General features: G+C 33.6%; 4 protein-coding genes across 7 annotated transcripts in view; all 4 read left to right on the top strand.

Moving 5' to 3' along the window:
- Positions 1-8,602, top strand: part of LOC127956524 (T-complex protein 11-like protein 2) — a 9,881-nt gene extending 1,279 nt beyond the window's left edge. The window contains exons 2-10 of one of the 2 annotated variants that reach the window (XM_052554544.1): positions 3,008-3,191; positions 3,608-3,740; positions 4,108-4,228; positions 4,317-4,540; positions 5,423-5,559; positions 6,103-6,290; positions 6,388-6,569; positions 6,719-6,891; positions 7,112-8,602. In XM_052554544.1, the coding sequence (XP_052410504.1) occupies positions 3,020-3,191; positions 3,608-3,740; positions 4,108-4,228; positions 4,317-4,540; positions 5,423-5,559; positions 6,103-6,290; positions 6,388-6,569; positions 6,719-6,891; positions 7,112-7,383 (1,602 nt within the window). In that variant the 5' untranslated portion in view covers positions 3,008-3,019 and the 3' untranslated portion in view covers positions 7,384-8,602. The remainder of the gene's footprint in view (positions 1-3,007; positions 3,192-3,607; positions 3,741-4,107; positions 4,229-4,316; positions 4,541-5,422; positions 5,560-6,102; positions 6,291-6,387; positions 6,570-6,718; positions 6,892-7,111) is intronic. The other variant, XM_052554545.1, reaches the window with a different exon arrangement.
- A 242-nt stretch (positions 8,603-8,844) lies between these two features.
- On the top strand, positions 8,845-9,983 carry stmp1 (short transmembrane mitochondrial protein 1). Its single transcript, XM_052554703.1, has 3 exons — positions 8,845-9,011; positions 9,230-9,283; positions 9,449-9,983. Exons 1-3 carry the CDS (start codon positions 8,997-8,999, stop codon positions 9,518-9,520), a joined length of 141 nt encoding a protein of 46 aa, XP_052410663.1. The 5' UTR covers positions 8,845-8,996; the 3' UTR covers positions 9,521-9,983.
- Positions 9,984-10,733: 750 nt separating this feature from the next.
- On the top strand, positions 10,734-14,301 carry golt1ba (golgi transport 1Ba). 3 transcript variants are annotated; one of them, XM_052553952.1, is made up of 6 exons: positions 10,734-10,859; positions 11,212-11,303; positions 11,776-11,954; positions 12,314-12,395; positions 13,453-13,477; positions 13,651-14,301. In XM_052553952.1, the coding sequence occupies exons 1-6, from the start codon at positions 10,835-10,837 to the stop codon at positions 13,668-13,670; spliced, it is 423 nt and encodes a 140-aa protein (XP_052409912.1). In that variant the 5' UTR covers positions 10,734-10,834; the 3' UTR covers positions 13,671-14,301. The 3 variants fall into 3 exon arrangements, with proteins under 3 accessions (XP_052409912.1, XP_052409914.1, XP_052409913.1); XM_052553954.1 differs by lacking the exon at positions 13,453-13,477 and having other exon boundaries at positions 14,251-14,301; XM_052553953.1 differs by lacking the exon at positions 13,453-13,477 and having other exon boundaries at positions 10,735-10,859.
- A 614-nt stretch (positions 14,302-14,915) lies between these two features.
- On the top strand, positions 14,916-16,835 carry spx (spexin hormone). Its single transcript, XM_052555000.1, has 5 exons — positions 14,916-15,631; positions 15,863-15,943; positions 16,251-16,308; positions 16,418-16,480; positions 16,645-16,835. Exons 1-5 carry the CDS (start codon positions 15,626-15,628, stop codon positions 16,743-16,745), a joined length of 309 nt encoding a protein of 102 aa, XP_052410960.1. The 5' UTR covers positions 14,916-15,625; the 3' UTR covers positions 16,746-16,835.
- Positions 16,836-17,001: the final 166 nt, after the last annotated feature.

Below are 17,001 nucleotides of genomic sequence, written 5' to 3'. Positions count from 1 at the left end.
TGTTAATAACTTGCTAATCTTGCTAACAACATGCTAATCATGCTATAAACATGCTATTAATGTGCTAATCCTGCAATAAACATGCTAATAACATGATAACAACATGTTAATCCTGCAACAAACATGCTAATAACATGCTAATTATACTAACAACATGCTAATCATGCTATAAACATGCTAGTAACATGTTAAATCCTGCAAGAAACATGCTAATAACATGTTAATTATGAGAACAACATGTTAATCATGCTATAAACATGCTAGTAACATGTTAATCCTGCAACAAACATGTTAATAACATGCTAATTATACTAACGTGTTAATCATGCTATTAACATGCTAATTATGCTACCAACATGCTAATCATGCTATAAACATGCTATTAATGTGCTAATCCTGCAATAAACATGCTAATTACATGGTAACAACATGTTAATCATGCTATAAACATGCTAGTAACATGTTAATCCTGCAACAAACATGCTAATAACATGCTAATTATACTAACAACATGTTAATCATGCTATAAACTTGCTAGTAACATGTTAATCCTGCTATAAACTTGATAGTAACATGTTAATCCTGCAAGAAACATGCTAATAACATGCTAATTATGAGAACAACACGTTAATCATGCTATAAACATGCTAGTAACATGTTAATCCTGCAACAAACATGTTAATAACAATGCTAATTATACTAACAACATGTTAATCATGCTATAAACATGCCAGTAACATGCTAATCCTGCAACAAATATGTTAATAACATGTTAACCATGTTTTAAAAATATAAGCCGTGCTAGAAACATCTAATGCATCTAAAACATCTAATAACAAGTTAATCATGCAAGCAATGTGCTAGTAACATGCTAATCATGCTAGAAATATGCTAGTAAAATGCTAATCCTGCAACAAACATGCTAATAATTTGTTAACCATACTAGAAACATGCTAATAACGAGCTAATCATGCTAGCAATGTGCTAGTAACATGCTAATCATGTTACCAACATGTTAATCAAGTTAACAACATTCTTAATGTGCTAGAAACATGTTAATAATTTCTTAATCTTGGTAGCAACATGCTAGAAACATGCTAGTCATGTTAAAGACATGTAAGCAACATGCTAGTCATGCTAGAAACACCCTAGCAACCACCCCATCTGTTTTTCTGATGGACTGTATTGCCTTGAAAACATTCAAATTGCAAGCTTTTAAAACTTTTTGGCTAGGTTTTTTCAAGCCAACTCGTTGTTTGTCTACAAACTTCTCAATCTATTTAATATTGATTTCACATACAGACCATAAAGCGACTGCTTACTGATTCTATGTTGCTAAGCTTTAAATGGGTTGGGGTTTGCATGATCTGGAAAGTCCAGTTCGGCTGCTCTTCTGCTTTGACAGTTTGGTCGTTGTTTGTGAGCTCAAGATAAGTCACGTGTTCAGAGCACTGTGTGTTTTTGTGTGTGTGTGTGTGTGTATGTGTGTTCCAGCACCTCATTTATGGGCCCAGAGCAGAACGAGCTGTGAACTGTGCCAGTGTTGCTCTCCTCATCGGTCTCTCCTAATTTAAACCTTACTGAGGATGTGCATTGCATGGCTTTCTGTTACCTCAACTACTAAACTACTGAACTGGTCTAATAGGAGAAGAGGTCGCAGTGCTTTTCCCCCATGCTCAAAATAGATACTCTCTTTTGGGAGTAACAAGAATGGAAGAGCTAGAACATGTTATGTCACCATATGTCAAATTATCTCAAAGGGACAAAAAAAGATTATTCGCCCAAAAATGATCATTTATTATGATTCATTTATACTGAAACATGTTTTTTTTAACTAGTTTTATACTATTAAATTATTCTATTTTATATTATTATAATATTTATTAACAGTGCGGATAACCTTTTGTTTTTAAATGGTCTGTTTCCATTTTAGTTTAAGTTTTAGCAGTGTTCATATGTGCTTTTGCCTTTTCTATTATTTTCTTTTAACATTTTTAATTATATAAAGTAAAGTAAATTATTTTACTTTATTATATATTAACTTTAGTTTTAGTTGTAAGATGTCAACATATTCTGATTTTTTTCTTCTTCTTCTTTTCAAGAGTTTTTCATCTGATATTTATATCTTATATAGCCTCATGTTTTCCCAAACCAGAATGACTTATCTTTTCTTCAGTGGAACACAAAAGGAGACTTTAAATCATTTTCCCTTATAAAATCAAAGTAAACAGTGTCTCAGATTGTGTTCCACAGAAGTATGAAACTCATACAGGTTTGGAACGACATGAGGAAATGATGGTAGAACTAACATTTTCAGTTTAACTATTCCTTTAACTCTCAGAATTAGCAGAGAATCAATGCAATTTCAAATTCTTGTTGTTTTACAGTACCACTGGGAGAAAAATTAGGTATTTCTATTGTAACAGATTAATGCACATTAATCCATATAAGCAACAGATAAACCTATAATTACAACATTACTAATTAAGAATAATAAATAGGATTAATGTCTTAGGATGTGAATGTATTTTTATTAATTAATGAAGGTCATTGTTGACTTTTTGTTACTGAGGCAGACTCAACTTCCTTAAAAGACAAGCAGTTACCCTGTTACATTAGGGAACAGGTGTGTAGTGAAGCCTATAAAAGCAAAGGGGTGTAACGAGATAGGTTTGCTTTTAAAGATCACACAGCTATCCGGCGTTATCTGTCACCCAAGAGACAGCAGCGGTCAACGTCTGAATCACATTTAAAATACAATGTCTCTTTGTGGGCCACATGAATACCACTGAGATCTTTTGTCGCCCATTTATTTTCCCTCGCCTTTGCAAGTCACTTTTCTTTGTTATTTCAACGAAGCTTTATATCCTCTGACTTTATCCTATTGTCATAGAAGTCATTGCACCATTTCCACAAAAAAAAAAAAAACGTCAAGTTTGTCTCGAGAAAAAAAAGACTTGATCTTAGCCATGAAATCTTTCTCAGTACCTTTTTACATAATTTGCAGCAGCCCCTCACGATGCCCCTGAACGATGAACGTCCCACCTCTACCTCTACGGTGGCCAGCGAGGACAAGAACAGTGACACCGAGTCATCGGAAAGATGCGACAGTTTGACCTCGTCTAGCGATGTGGACTGTTCTCGCCAGAGCTTCACCAGCGATTCGTCCAGCAAACACAACTCTCCTTCTTGTATGTGTCCTTCTACCATTCAAATGGCAAAGAAGTATTTGTGTATATTTATTTTCAGTAGATTCATCTCAGGAATAGTTTTGCATTTATATAATAATGATATTGTATTTAAACTAGTGCTATTTTAGTAGTATTTATGTACAACTGTAGTATTTATCAACAGTTCAATACAGTTTTATATTTGTATTTTAGTTTTAGTAAATTTGTGTGCTTTTGTCTTTTGTTTTAATTTTACTGATTATTTAGCTTTAATACATTTTTATTTCAGTTTTAGCAATTTAGCACTTCAACTTATTTTAATGCAGTGTGTCTGCACAACACATTTTTTTTTGTTTTTCTAATATTTAAATTTTAGTTTGGTTTAGGTTTTTCAGTTAACAAAAATACTTTAACCTCTATTGCCACTGTGTCTTCAGGCAGCCCACCAAAAACCCTAACGCTTGATGACGTCATGACCTCAGCTCGGGACCTTTCTAATCTGAGCCTGGCTCATGAGATCATTGTCAACCGGAACTTCCACCTAGAGCCTCCGGATCTACCCCAAAATAGGTACTAAACTGTTATTATATAATTACCATTTACCATCTCCAGATCTGGGCCCCTCTTGATGTTCAGTTGCTTGGTAACTGTTCATAATTATACACATGGGTCAAGAACAGGTTAGGGGTGATGATTATGAAAACATACACAGAATTATACAATATGTTGTTTGGCCAATAGTCATAAACATATTGATGTATAGTCAATATTTTTATGCATTTTGCATTCAATTTGGCATATATATATATATATATATATATATATATATATATATATATATATATATATATATATATATATATATATATATATATATAAACACACACACACACAGACTCAATGAACAATTGAATCCAAACCTTTTTTTTTCTTAAAGCCTGGAGAAGAGAGTTAAAGATATGGTGCACAAGGCCTTCTGGGACTGTCTTGAAACCGAGCTGAATGATGACCCTCCTGAGTATGATTACGCCATCAAACTTCTGGAAGAGATCAGAGATGTAAGTTACACATTTACTTTGATACAGTGATGAAAAGCACTCTGATGGCAAATGACTACTTAATCATTTTTGTTCAATCACCAAAAAGACCCTGCTGTCCTTCCTGAACCCCGGGGCCAATCGCTTGCGTACTCAGATCATGGAGGTTCTGGACATGGACCTGATCCGCCAGCAGGCTGATAACAATGCGGTTGATATCCAGGGCCTTATGTCTTATATCATCAATACTATGGGCAAGTTCTGTGCACCGGTCCGAGACGATGAGATCAAGAAGCTCAAGGAGAACTCGGGCGACTTAGTGACACTCTTCAAGTATGTTATAAAGGTGTCTTCTTGTATAGCTTTGTAGAACTAGGTCAGTTTTACTTCAGAGCTCACTGGCTGGTGTAATAATTCACAAAAATAGTACATCCCGTTCTCATTGAAATTTGTGCACGAAATCTGTGTACAGGTAAGTACAATTTCTTTTATACTAAAATTTGTTCTTAATTTATGAAGAAGAAAACATTTAATAGCAACTGAAACCACACATATGCAAAAAACAAATTTTTTGGGGGGCATTATATTATCATTGATATACTATTTTATTTTGTGTTAATGTGAATGAGTATTTATTTATTTATAGTTTTATTTTATTGCTTTATTGTTTTTATTTCAATAAATTTTTTGATTTTATTTTAATGAGTTTGTTTGTTCACTTTTAGAAGTTTTGGATTTTATCTATATATAGTTAAAATGTGTGTGTGTGTGTATATATGTGTATATATGTGTATATATACACATATATATATATATATGTATATAGCCTGAATGCACTATAAGTCGCTTTGGATAAAATCGTCTGATAAATGCATAAATTTAATTTAATTTAATTTAAATTTAATTTAATATGTATATATATTAGACACACATAGTTTTTATTTCAGTTTTAGTTTTGTTATCTTAGTAGCAAAAGTACATTATTTTTTATATATTTATAAATCGATTAAATTATATTAGAAGATATAGATGTTTTGTACATAAGCATGTGTTGTGAATTAATAATTAATCACGTTTTAATAGTAACTAAGTAACTAAGGGGGATATGGGGTACAAATCAGTAATGATGTTGTCTTCACTAACAGCCATCTTCCATGTAAACATTCACCTGAGGCAAAGTAACTGACTTTTAAATGATCGTCTGTGTCAAAACAGGGAAATCTTCCGGGTGCTGGACCTGATGAAAATGGACATGGTGAATTTTACCATCCAGAGCCTCAGGCCAGAGCTTCAGAGGCAGTCGGTAGAGTATGAGAGAGCCAAATTCCAGAGCATTCTGGAAAGAACTCCCAGTAAGTCAAATCACATCATTTAAAATAAAAAAAGGACCAACCATTTTCACAAAATAAACTAACATTTTTTCAGTATTGATCAAGCTTTTGTCATTCCAGAACCATTTGGCCTTCTTTTTCCTGTGAAACACAAAATATGCTTTAAAGATGTTTTGACTATTTTTGTCTGTACAGTGAAAGTCAATGGGGTCCACAACAAAACTGGACACCATTGACTTTTATTGTATGGGTAAAAATATTTTAAAAAAAACACTGAGAATTAAAAAAATATATCTCTATAGAATAACTTAAGGTTTAGATCAACTTGTAAAAACTATTGAAATTATTCAAACTATTATTAGTTTAACAATTATTATAATTCTTATTATTAATATGTTTAACTATAATTAATGACTATTATATTATTATTATTATATATAGTTATAGTATGAACTATTTAAATTAACTATTTAAACTATCCCATTTAAAGGGATAGTTCATCCAAAAGTAGCTGGACTCCTTTGCACACCTGGGCAACCTTTAACATCATTTTAATTTACCTAGGTGCTTTGGACCATACAACTGAGTGGATCAAATCTTCAATAGAGCAGGCCACTCGAGTCATGCCACCAGCAGACAAGAGCAGCCATTCTGGGCAGAGCGCCAAACCCTTACCAGGCCCCACGCTGGTGCTAAATACAGCCTACATCAGACTGCTGACCTGGGACGAGTGCAAGGGCCCACTGCCTGAGGTTGGAGAACAAACACAGTTATTATCAATCATACTGAGCACTGATCACAAATTCAAAATGCATCTTTAAAGAGTGCTTTATGATCTAACGCTTGCAGACCGTGATGACGGATGAAGTGAGGTTGCAGGAGATGCAGCGGTCTCTTCAGCTCTATCAAGCGGTGGCGTCTGTTCTGCTGATAGTCTGCAGCTCAATAGGAGGGGCCGTGTCAGGCCTGCCAGATCTTGTCGAGAGACTTAAGAAGATGACAGCAGTGCTGCTGGAGGGCATGCATAGCACGTATGTCTGATCCCCGTCCTTCCCCTAAACTCTGCTCAGGCAAACACATGCACAGGTCAAACACACACGTCTACATAAAGACTATTATGAATGTCTCAATTTAAAAGATCTTGCCTGTTGGCTTTTTTCCTCCCCTGTTTGGCTTACAGAGGCTTTAATCTCACTGAAGCTCTTGGAAACGTCAGTGCTCAGATCTGCTGTGAGATGAACAAGTCTCTGGCTGAAAGAAACTTCCCAGCTCTTCCGGGTGAACTGCAGGAAACTTTAAAGGGGCAGATCTGTGACATCACCCAGGAAAACAACCCAATACGCACACTTGTTGGTAAGGGAAAAATGTAAAGGAATACTCGATATATAATTCCAATCAACAGCACTTGTGACATAGTAAAAAAATAATTTTCTTATACTTTGTCTTGTTTACCAGTAAAAACATCTAAACATACTAACATAATTAAAATCAACAACAAATGCCGTCAGAGCTGAACTTGTAATATTGCCTTAAAGCCTGCATCGTGTTTTAATATGCCTTTTCTGTCCCTCAGAGGGAAGGGTACAGCAGTACTTTAGGGTGGTCCTCGCCTCTACCAACTCTCACAGGAAGCCCCCTCCCGTACCACCAGGCTTGGGTCTGATTCAGCCGGAGCTCATGGGGCTTGGGGTCAGTTTTGTCAACCTCGTCAACTTCAACAAAAAGGTTTACGGTCCTTTCTACGTGAGCATCCTGAAGAATCTACTTTTCATCGACATGCAAGCACCAACTCTGCAGAATGGGATCATACAGGGGCAACCCAGCAGCCCACTGGAGTCCAAATAAATCAGGATGCATCGTTAACTTGATTCGTTATCATCACCAGACATTTCACTCATGTGTTTCCAATTGAATTATATGATGCTTCATTTAAGGGAATCACTTGCAGTATGAAGAAGACTGAAGAACAACAATGTGCTATGGTGATTAAAATGGGAAATTACGGATTTGGGGGTAGGGGTGGGGGGTTGTGCTGTTTATTATGTTACAAAGAGACTATGTTCCTTGCCAAGTTATATTTTTAGCATCGCCCTAACTGTGGTTTTCACTTGACAGTGTTACTGCAATAGAAAAGCAGTCATTATGTACAGTATATTGACCATGTTTAGGTGCAAGGCAGAAACTTTTCTATATTTACAGATTGTTTTAAACGAAGCTAAAATAGGCTAATATATTTACACAGATCAATTACAGAGACTATTGAGAATATACTGATTATAAAATGAAATATTTCCATTTAAAGGTACCCATGTTGTTTCCCATGCCTATTTTCTAGACCATAAGAAATGTTTATTGGAGCATATTGAAATCCATCATCGACAAAGTGAAATTATACTTCGTGTTTGCTACACATTATTTGGAAAGTATTGTATTACAAATATTAACTATGTTTATACTTGGGGAAAAAAATGGTCTAAAATTTCTTATTCTACATAATTTGAAATGGAAGAAACTTATTATAAAGAGTCAGAGATATACAGAGATATCTAAAGAACTCTGGGAAAATACAATTTAATGATATTGTTAAATTCATTTTAAAAAATGTGGTCCTGATAGTGTTAATTTATACAGTGAAGACTGCATGATCATTTCTTGTCCTTTTTTATCATTTACACATCAACGTTTGGGTTAGTTTTGTATGCTGTTTGTATCATTGTGCTTTAGTTACAGGCATGTTTGTTTTATTACCGTTATATTTGAAATGTAAGGTGATCCTCTTATATAATGTTTGTGCTCTTGTGTTTAGTTATGTTAATTGTTTTAACTATTACCTAACCGGATAGATCAAGACCCTTGTTTGGCTGGTGACACACACATAAACACACGATTTTTGCCATTGTGACGAGTGAATTAATGACATCTTTGTGTGGAAAGCCATTGTTTTAACATGACAGACCTTCAGTTGAACAGTTTTGCAATATATGTATTGTTTGTTTTCAATATAATATATGTAGTGTGACAAGCACTAAAAAAAAATTATAAATAAAAGAACGTGTGGAAACTAGTTCATAATTCTTCTAAACTTGTGTCTGCATTCACCTGACAGCGTTTAAATATTCTTTTGTTACATAAAAAATTATATATATATATATATATATATATATATATATATTTTTTTTTTTTTTTTTTTAAATCAATTAACATTTTAATGGAAGTGGGGAAAATTATATTATAGTTAAATCACAATTTGGACTATAACTTGGTGTAGTGCAATGAAACTCTTTAAGTCATAATTAAGACTCTTATTTTGCAAGAATACTACTTCCGGTGTGTTGATGTCACCCTGATGACAAATGAAGCTAGTTGAAGGCTAACCGTGTCAAACGATAAACCATACTACATTTCAGGACCAGTGTCATCGTTATTTAGTTTCTTTTCACCATTTCAAAGCTTTAATCATGATGCAATTCATAGTAAGTACTTACATCTGTTAGTAAGATTGTAAACGTGTGTTTATTCGCTTGCTTATTCACATTGCAGCACCTAATATCAAAGTACGTTAACTAACTAATCAAAGGCCTTAATTTGAGCTAAATTTACACGTTTACAGCCGGATTGTTTATATTATAGGAGAATGTATCTCTATGTGATTTGATTTTTGCTGATCTTTGAGCATCTTTTGTTCTTCCAGCTTGGCTTCACTCTGGGGAACGTGGTTGGCATGTATCTGGCACAGAATTACGAGGTTATAAAAACAACATTTATTCACATATTAACTATGTGTCTGTCTAAAATCTCACAATAAACGAATTCTAATAAGACTGAATGGCATTAGTCTTAAAATAGAGAACGGCTCCATTGTTTAGTGATCATTGTCTGATATGATTGATTTGTTTGTAACTTTTTCAAGGTACCCAATATTTCAAAGAAAATCGAGGCCTTTAAGAAGGACGTTGAGGCCAAGAAGAAACCCCCAGAATAATGGACACAAGCACGTGTGGAAATATGGCAAATTGTTAATTAAACTTCGAGGGATATTTACGAACAAGAATATAATATGTATGTGTTAAAGTAGAAACAAAAGAGCCCTCAAGGTGCAGTATATTCCTAGTGTCAAATAGTGCCTCAAAATCAACATTGCTTTGAAACTTAATGTGTTCTGCATTTTACATTGTATTCTCTCTCTCACTCTCTCTTCTAAATAATGGTAATTGATTCATTAATATATTTTAAAAACTTGTTTTTGTTGTTGTCAGAAACAGCTTGCAGTGTAACCCAGTTCTTGGATTCTCTGTATTTATTGAGAAAAAAATATTTGCAGTGCAGATAGAAGCTGCACGTAATAATCAGATATAAAAAAAAATAAAAAATACTCTGTTTTATAAAGCTTTCTTAATATTGTTTGATAAAGTTCTGAGATTATACTAATAAAATGCTTGCTTTAAGTTGTTGGCTGCCTATATTGTTATTCTATGTTATTTTCTAGTAATATTTATTAATTAAATGTCACGCTTAGAAGTGTCAAATAACGTTCTACACATTAAGTTTTTGTTCATTAAATTTAGTTAGAAGTACAACACTCAAATTAAAAGTACTCTTTTCATGCTATGAAAATTCATTGGTGGATAATAATTTGTCTAAAATATACCAGAGATTCGAGGGGTTGGCATGATGCTTAAAATAATGTGACACCAACTGATACATTGTTCATGGAAAATGCCCAAAACGTCAACTTACCATTCTTATATGGAAGTATACATCAGACAAAAAAGATCAAAGAACGGTACAAATGACACGAATTACACAAAGACCCGTGAAAATGTTGTAGCTCTTTAAAAACCTCTCCAGGTAGATCAGCGTGAACGAAGTGCTGTTGTAAACATTGACCGGAAGATGGCGCGGTGGACACGGAAGTAAACAACTTTCTCAGTATTAGTGTTCCATCTACGTTTCTATGTACATTTATCAAGGTTATTATGGTTAAAATTGTGTGTGTACACTACGACATATTACAGTAAATGTTTATTTAAATATAGTCCCATATTTACTAATCACTTTTACCATGTCATCACTAGGCACGCAAAAACACATTACATGTCTTAAAATGATTTAGGTTTTTTTTTTTTTTTTTTTTTTTTTTTTGCGTACTAATTGTTCAAAATAGCAATTGTTCAAAAAAAACAAAAAACATTAACACGAGATGCATTAGGTTGGTAAAGTTTTCCCGGAAGTCGAAGTGAGTGTTTCCGGTACGCGTGGCCGCTCCTGTGACAGCTGCTGAGCGAGACAAGCCAAGATGATTTCCCTCACCGACTCCCAGAGTAAGATTAACACAACCTGTCTGACTGACAGCTCTTCCTCACACAATGTCTAGCGGTAGTGCTTTCATCTGTAAAGCCCGTTGTCTTTATTATATCGCCTGTCTTGAGTATTTATGTGTGTGTGTGGATTCATGCAGCTGTGTACAGATGTCACTCCACCAGTATTAAGTCTAATGTAAAAGTCATGAGCAGTGAATGACATGACAAGAAACAGACAAAATAAACGTTATAGCTTGAAAGCCTTTTTTAATGTGGATGGTGAACTGCACCAGACTGATTGCATGAAGACAGAACAGTCCTATAAACACAGCTTTATGCATATGATCATCATAATCTTTCCGTCTCTTTACAGAAATTGGAATGGGGCTAACAGGATTTGGTGTATTTTTTCTGTTTTTTGGGATGATCCTGTTTTTCGATAAAGCTCTCCTTGCCATAGGAAATGTAAGTGTTCCCATGCTGTCTTTGATTTATTTTAATAATTTATTTTGGTTATACCTTACATATCTATAACTATATGATAATTTAATTATACTAATCAGAAACGAATATAAACAGTGTATATGTTATGAATTTCATATCAGAGTAATTACAGTATATATAAAAAAGTCTAAGTTATTTATTTATTTATATATATATATATATATATATATATATATATATATATTAATGCATGTTTGTGCTAGTTTCTGAGCAGTTTAACTTTGTTGTGAATAGTATTGTTTTGATACTTATTTCTATGTTTTCCGTCATATTCTTCATTATGCTCATTATCTCATAATAGCTAAAATAGAACACTTTTATACCATAATTTGTTATCATTATATATTATGAGTGCATATAGACACAATAAGCACACATCCCTCGACCCAAAGGCAGTTCCTATCTCTTACCTCTTTGTCTTCATTTGTCTCAGATCCTTTTTGTTGTCGGCCTGGCGTTTGTAATCGGGCTGGAGAGGACGTTCAAGTTCTTCTTTCAGAAGCACAAAATGAAAGCCACCAGCTTCTTCCTAGGAGGCGTCTTTGTAGTGCTGATCGGGTGGCCCATCCTTGGAGTGATTCTAGAGTTTTATGGCTTCTTTCTATTATTCAGGTATTTTGTTTTTAAAGAAGTAGGAAGCTCTTAACTAGGCAAACTATGCAGCTACATAACTAGTGGTACAATACAGATTGTCTGAAGCTGGATATAGATATTATCTACACTGATACAGATAAACCAAACATTTTATGAGTGAAAAAGTGAAAATTAAACGAACACTTATTTTACACAGTAATAAGTAAAATGATTCTATCACTTACAAAATAAAATGTACACTATTCTTAAAGTCTTGTTGATAGATAAATAAATTATTTTTTTTTTTTTTACATTTCGGATCAATAATCTCAAAATGATCCCAGTAATTCCTAATATCAGTCTATTTCTGCACTCTAATGCCTTCTCTTCACGTGTAGGGGATTCTTTCCAGTGGTCGCAGGCTTCATCAGGAGAATTCCTGTGCTGGGATACTTGCTGAATCTTCCCTTTATTAGTGGGGTAAGTTTGATTTAGAGGAGAGTGTGAGGTGATCTTTTCTCCCTCTCTTGTTTTTATTTCCATACATGGATCCTCTCAGATTGCAGTGAATTTAACACGTTCTAACCAGACGTTATGCAATAAATGACAAATAACAAACATGAAATGAGCTACCAAACCATTATCCAAGCATATTCTAATTGAATGTGTTCATCAGTGTGACTAGATAAACTGCTTCTCAGTAGAAACGTATGATGTCACGTCTGGTTAGGACACAGTCCTATTGCTTTAGCAGCTGTGAGACTAACATGCTTTTGCACTAAAATGTAACACAAGTCAAAAGGGACATCTTTGAGAACTAGTTATGTTTTTGTACACGTATATTCAAATATTCCAATATTAAGGGCTTTGTGATGAAGGGATATTTTTCCTTAGTTTAAAAAAATAATACCAAATTGGTACAAGAGAATTATATTCTTAAAAGAACACAACTGGATATCTTAATTTACATATATTATTGTTTGAAAGTTTTTTTTTTTTTTTTAAGAAATATTGTTGTTTTTTTTCAGCAAGAATGCATTAATCAACATTTCTAATATTACAATATCCTGAAATCATGTCAAAGGTAATATTTTTTTTGTGAGAAATATTTAGCAGCACTGTCGTAAGTATTGGTAACAATAAGAAGTAGTAAAGTTTCTTTAGCAGCATATTAAAAGCATATTAAAAATGATTTCTGAAGGATCATGTGACACTGGAAATTTCACAGAAATAACTTCTCTTTTATAATGCATTTAAAAAAGAAAATGCCTATTTTAAACTGTAATAACCTTTCAAGGTATTACTGTTTTACTGTATTTTGGTCAAATAAATGCTGCCTTGGTGAGCATATGAGACTAATTTCGAAATCATTGAAAAACCTTACTGACTTAATGGTATCAACTACATAAACCAGACTGAGGATACCACTCAAATAGTGGCTAACACACATTTAGATAAACACTAGGCTTTTTTTTGGGCACCTGTCTTGCGAGTGTCTTTCAACATCTGTTTGTTGTTCTTTTAATGCCTTCCTAAGGCTGAGCGGACAGTCAGTCATCTTGGTCAGTCACTGCTAATTCTGTTCTGCATGTGAGCATGAATCATGCTGTCCTTTATCTGGTATTTTAACTGATAAACATGTCATGAATAGGAATGTATATTATTAATGTATATGTATATGAGGTTTCTTTTTTTAAGTGTCCTAACCCTTCCATACCTCTTTTTGTTTCTCCAGTATGTGGACAAAATGAGTGAAAGCAACAGCATGGTTTAACAGACTCTTTTTTTACCACTTATTTATGATGGATCTTCTAAAGCTTTACCTTCAAACAGCCATGATGAGTATAGAGGTCGTATTACCGAAGCTTTATATTCAGAAGTGTTTCCATTGTAAGGACGTCTGAGTGATATTTGCGTCAGTGAAATAGTGCGGGAAACAAGCCACTCCTTCGGCGGCTGGCCAAAGCAAAGCTGCGTCACAGCATCGCTGCATCCCTGAACCACTGTGCCCTCATTTATAAACACAAACTTGATCAAGAAGTTCCTGGAGATCCTTCCGTGAGGAAGGTTTGTTTCACTTCTGGAAGTCTGTTTTCTGTTACAATAATGGCCTTGTTACATGCTGGTGTCTGTAATTGTGTTTTAAAGAGGGAGGAGAGCTGGATGACTAATTTCTTCTCTTTTTTTTCTATCACACCTGCTGAATCTGTGTGATATTTACACTTTATTTTAAAATTAAACTATTACTAATCAGACTGACATATGGAGATGTTATTATTAGTATTATAAAATAAAACTATTTTTTTTCTCTCTGTCTTCAAAAATGGGATTTCAGGATGGTTCAGCTGCCATAAACGTTTGTAAATAAAAACTGAAAAACTTGAAATGAGGTCAGTGTCTATATTCTTATTCTTATTGCTTTATTATGTAGGTATTGAGACACCATTTGGGGTTCCTCAAAAGGGGCTTTAAAATGTTTTGTTAATAATAAAATCAATATGGTTGTAATATTAATATTCTAAAATAATTTGATATATGAATACATTATTATTAATATTAAATTGTAATAAAAAACAATTGTTATTAATGATAATAAATAAATCATATATATAATTGCGATTAATCATATCCAAAATAATTTTTTGATTACATAATGTGTGTGTGTGTACGGTGTATTTTTTATTATGTATAAATAAATACAAACACATGCATGTATACATTTAAGAAAATCTTTTATATGTGAAATATTTATAACAAAATATAAATGTATATACTTGTAAATTTTTTCAAAATATATACTTTATGTGTGTATTTAAATATACATAATAAATGAACCGTACACACATGTAATGTAAACAAAAACTTTTATTTTGGATGCGATTAATCGTTTGACAGCATGAAAAATAATTATTTTATATAAAATACATTATATATATAAATGTTATGATTATTATTATTTTATTTTTGGTTTTTGTTGATTCAATTATTGGTCATATTTATTTTTCTTTATTAATAATAATATATTTTTTCTCTTGCGACCTAAAGAATGATAAACGGTGCCTCAAGTATATTGAGGAATGAGACAAACTTGTTTTCTTCGGTCTAGTTTTGTACTTGTTTTGTAATCTATTTCCGAGACCATACGCATTTAAGGTGTATGCTTCTTATCCATTATTACTCCCTTCTAGAAGAGACATAAATTGCCAGTAATTTGACGGCAGAGCCCAGCAGATATTTATATATGTAGTGACAGCAGGGAAACCCCATCAGCCGCTAACTGTTCATTCATAAAAAACGATTAGCTGGTGTATTTGAGACGCTTCATTGCTGAAGGTGTAAACATATCAATACTTTCCGCCCTCTTCTTTTCATTAGTTAGCTATTAAAAGTGCACACGAATGGAAATTTCTCTTCAGCAGCTCTAAAAAGCATCCCAGCTTACAGATGTAAGTGTAGCCAGCCCTGCGAGCGTCTTCAAACGTCATAGCAGTAAAGTAGCCTGATTAGTTTTAAAGGAAGGGGTAACTAATCGCTCTGAAAGGTTCGTGGTCCGGCCCTGTTGTGAATCAATGGGACTTGACCTATAGCTGAAGACTAATTCATTCAAAGTTCCCCCACCCTGATGATTATAAATATCAAGAACAGACTTCACACTCTTCACTTTTGATCTCGCCTCTGAGACTCAGCAGCAGAAGACAACGTCTGACACTATGAAAGTAAGTCCATATTCATGCTTATGTTTGTCTCGTGCACTTTTACCAATTCACTTGTAACTAGACAGAATAAAAAATGTAAATAAAGAAGCTACCAGGAATTTTTATGTGTTTAGGAATGTTTGTGCATAATGTAATGAACATTGTAGAGAAATTTACAGAGTTACAAAAGGCTGACTGCAATGTTCTTGCACATGGGAAGTTATATATTTTAACACAAATTCACCCTTTCAGGATTTAAGGACTCTTGCGGCTTACGCACTTGCGCTGTTGCTTCTGGCAACATTTGTGTCCCATTCCTGGAGTGCGCCCATGGTATCATCTAATATTATTTATTTAAACATGTATTATTTTAATTTAAACTATTCAATTATTAGTGAATAATGTAATTATTGTTTTATTTAATAGATGTTTAGTTTTTATGTATATTATATATTAAACATTAAAATATAACATTATTTTTAATTATTGTTTTTAAAATATTCTACATGAAAATATATTTTTTTTAATTGTAAAACTGATTATTTGCAATTTTATTATTTATAGATTTTTTATTATATTTTTATTATGCTCTACATAAAACAATGCAAGTAATCTCTATCTATCTCTATATATATTAAAGGGCAGTTTTCAGCGTCGGAATTGGACGCCCCAAGCCATGTTATATCTGAAGGGCACACGTATGTTCCTGCTATTTTTCAACCATATTTGTGTCTAAAACTGCATATACATTTACTTTTGTTCCGTGCGATTTTGAACGAGTTAGTTTTTCATTGTTTATTATAATAGAGGGACGCCGCTTTGTGTCAGAAGACCGAAATGAAGGGGACTTGTATGACACAATACGCTTGGGTATGAATTTATTAAAAACCTCACAGTTTGTGACTTTTGTTGTCTTGACCATTAGTAATGCTTGCTGAGATATTACAGTGTTAATATTGCATTGCATGTGTAACACTGCTTGTAAGCTTGTAAATAAATCTTACTATTAATATGTGAACTGTCGTACTCCACAGAGTCACAAAGCCAAAACACAGAGAACCTGAGCATCTCTAAAGCGGCTGCATTTCTCTTAAATGTTCTCCAGCAAGCCAGAGACGAGGGTGAGCCTTACTGAAACCAGCTCAAAGACCGCCAACAACTCACTCTTTCATCTGAATGCTTCCAGTTTTGTGAGCCATGTGGGAATTTAATGTTTTCAAGTTCATCCTCCGCTACAGCGCTGCCTGTGTTTGACAGCTCTGAAGGTTCACCACTCACTGTTCAACACTATTACAGTCAGATTTGAGTAATGTAGAGTTCTGTGTTTCTCCAGATTGTTTGGACTGATCTGTGAAATAACCACTGATAGTAAGGTTTTTTATTGTTTTTAT

Source organism: Carassius gibelio, chromosome B4, assembly GCF_023724105.1.
Source record: "Carassius gibelio isolate Cgi1373 ecotype wild population from Czech Republic chromosome B4, carGib1.2-hapl.c, whole genome shotgun sequence".
In the NCBI taxonomy this organism is placed as follows: domain Eukaryota; kingdom Metazoa; phylum Chordata; class Actinopteri; order Cypriniformes; family Cyprinidae; genus Carassius; species Carassius gibelio.
The sequence above is the reverse complement of the archived record's forward strand: the minus strand, read 5'-3'. Positions and strand labels throughout refer to the sequence as shown.

Bases quoted from the DNA above. Each gene is read 5' to 3' on its own strand.
- stmp1 (XM_052554703.1), top strand. The intron at 9,284-9,448 runs GTTATAAAAACA...AACTTTTTCAAG, and splicing joins ATCTGGCACAGAATTACGAG to GTACCCAATATTTCAAAGAA.
- golt1ba (XM_052553952.1), top strand. From the start codon at position 10,835: ATGATTTCCCTCACCGACTCCCAGA. The intron at 10,860-11,211 runs GTAAGATTAACA...GTCTCTTTACAG, and splicing joins TTCCCTCACCGACTCCCAGA to AAATTGGAATGGGGCTAACA. The intron at 11,955-12,313 runs GTATTTTGTTTT...CTTCACGTGTAG, and splicing joins GGCTTCTTTCTATTATTCAG to GGGATTCTTTCCAGTGGTCG.
- spx (XM_052555000.1), top strand. The intron at 15,944-16,250 runs GTATCATCTAAT...TATATATTAAAG, and splicing joins ATTCCTGGAGTGCGCCCATG to GGCAGTTTTCAGCGTCGGAA. The intron at 16,481-16,644 runs GTATGAATTTAT...CGTACTCCACAG, and splicing joins GTATGACACAATACGCTTGG to AGTCACAAAGCCAAAACACA.